The sequence below is a fragment of the Sinocyclocheilus rhinocerous genome, unplaced genomic scaffold, assembly GCF_001515625.1.
Source record: "Sinocyclocheilus rhinocerous isolate Xijiao unplaced genomic scaffold, SAMN03320098_v1.1 scaffold808, whole genome shotgun sequence".
Classification (NCBI taxonomy): domain Eukaryota; kingdom Metazoa; phylum Chordata; class Actinopteri; order Cypriniformes; family Cyprinidae; genus Sinocyclocheilus; species Sinocyclocheilus rhinocerous.
The window spans coordinates 1-1,690 of record NW_015650699.1 but is presented as its reverse complement, the minus strand read 5'-3'; the positions used below and the strand labels follow the sequence as shown (position 1 = coordinate 1,690).

The window sequence follows — 1,690 nt, the reverse complement described above, 5'->3', positions numbered from 1 at the left end:
TTGATGCAATCCTTTGACATTTGATTCTCTTTCTTAGGTAAATCGGCACATCAAGAATGGGGATGTGCTGCTGCTTAACCGTCAGCCCACTCTCCACAGACCATCAATTCAGGCCCACTGTGCTCGCATCCTGCCCGGAGAGAAAGTGCTCAGACTACATTACGCCAACTGTAAGGCCTACAACGCTGACTTTGATGGTGACGAGATGAACGCTCACTTCCCTCAGAGTGAGCTGGGCAGAGCTGAGGCCTACACGCTAGTGAGCACAGACCAGCAGTACTTAGTGCCTAAAGTGAGCCTTCATCTAGAAAAATGAAACAACTTAAATATGAATTGTCTTTCATTTTGGAAAACACTTCACTGGTCTCTGCTCCTTCTGTAGGATGGGAAGCCATTGGCCGGCCTGATTCAGGACCACATGGTGTCTGGCGCCAGCATGACCATCCGTGGCTGTTTTTTCACACGGGATCAGTACACTGCACTAGTCTACAGAGGCCTGACGGACAAGATCGGCAGAGTGAAGCTCCTGCCTCCCGCGCTCTTTAAACCCGTGCCTCTCTGGACAGGAAAGCAGGTAATCTAGTTATCTTAATGTGTGTGCGATCTGTATTGTCATCAGATATGTTTATGCATGAGTTCAGCCTGCAGTGTACCCCGATTGCATTCTTACAGATACCTTCCAGATGCCCAAAAACAAAACAAAAGTTGAACATAAATGCCAAATTTTTGCTGCCTTTTCAAGGTGGTGTCGACCCTTTGTCAGTTTTGACAATATGGGACCTTTAAAACGATATACCAGACTTTTAGAAATATGCTCTGGTCAAGCTTTAATGGATGAATTATTGGTAAAGTTTATTAATTATAACATGATTATTTACATATGGCAAGAGAATTAACAGGAAGGACAGAGCTAAAGTTGCTAAAGTCTCATTAAGAGAAATTACTTGGTTTAGTGAAAGTAATATTACAAAAGACTAATTTTAACCCTCCTAAGTTTTGAAAAAAAAAATGGTCACATGTTGTGTGTTTGTTCATTTTTGACCAGGAACAATAAAAGTGTAAAAAAATTTTTTTAATGAATTGATAAAAATAATAATAATAATTTCACTTCAGTAGTAAGTAACAATAAAATTATTCACTTTTTAATGTTAGGTCTTTAAGCTCGCTTATGTAAATTTCTCTATTGCTTATCAAGTACGCAAATCTTTGAAACTTTACTACAGTAAAAGTCTACTCCTCTTTGAGTTGAAACATGAACTGAAGTGATCTGTGCATCCTGCTGCGCAACTGTCCTAGATTCCATGCATAAAAAATATACATTTTGATATTTATTTCAAAATTATCCAAAGATTATTTGTCATAGTTTGATAAACTTTTTTTATTATTAATATTGAAGCATAATATTTGCAGTAATCTTACAGTCACATACTCCCACTCTCTATTTCTGTGGATCTTTTGCCCTCTGGATGTTTTTTGTCTCACCCCTTCATTTATTTGTGTGTTCGTTCAACATTGTGCTTGTCTTGTCTTAAACCAGAGATTCATATTCTTTTACTTTCTTGCATGAAAACAGGCTCTCCAGGCTGCGTTTAACCTGCTTGCGGCTGCTGGAGACACTGAAGCCAGAGAACGCTGGCAAGACGCACATCTGAACACAGACCAGAGAGATTTCAACATGGTGGACCTGAAG

General features: G+C 39.3%; 2 protein-coding genes across 2 annotated transcripts in view; both read left to right on the top strand.

The window, feature by feature from the left end:
• The window catches only part of LOC107712297 (DNA-directed RNA polymerase I subunit RPA1-like), a 16,417-nt gene extending 16,339 nt beyond the window's left edge, over positions 1 to 78 (top strand). Inside the window, exon 7 of the mRNA XM_016517508.1 lies at positions 38 to 78. Within this exon, the coding sequence (XP_016372994.1) occupies positions 38 to 78 (41 nt within the window). The remainder of the gene's footprint in view (positions 1 to 37) is intronic.
• Positions 30 to 769, top strand: LOC107712295 (DNA-directed RNA polymerase I subunit RPA1-like). Its single transcript, XM_016517507.1, has 3 exons — positions 30 to 292; positions 383 to 574; positions 743 to 769. Exons 1-3 carry the CDS (start codon positions 206 to 208, stop codon positions 767 to 769), a joined length of 306 nt encoding a protein of 101 aa, XP_016372993.1. The 5' UTR covers positions 30 to 205.
• The last annotated feature ends 921 nt before the right edge of the window (positions 770 to 1,690 follow it).

What these genes read in the sequence shown, in the direction of transcription:
- LOC107712295 (XM_016517507.1), top strand. Translation starts at nt 206, where the DNA reads ATGAACGCTCACTTCCCTCAGAGTGAGCTGGGCAGAGCTGAGGCCTAC. An exon ending in AGCAGTACTTAGTGCCTAAA is followed by an intron (nt 293 to 382) that starts GTGAGCCTTCAT and finishes CTCCTTCTGTAG; the next exon opens with GATGGGAAGCCATTGGCCGG. An exon ending in CTCTCTGGACAGGAAAGCAG is followed by an intron (nt 575 to 742) that starts GTAATCTAGTTA and finishes TGCCTTTTCAAG; the next exon opens with GTGGTGTCGACCCTTTGTCA.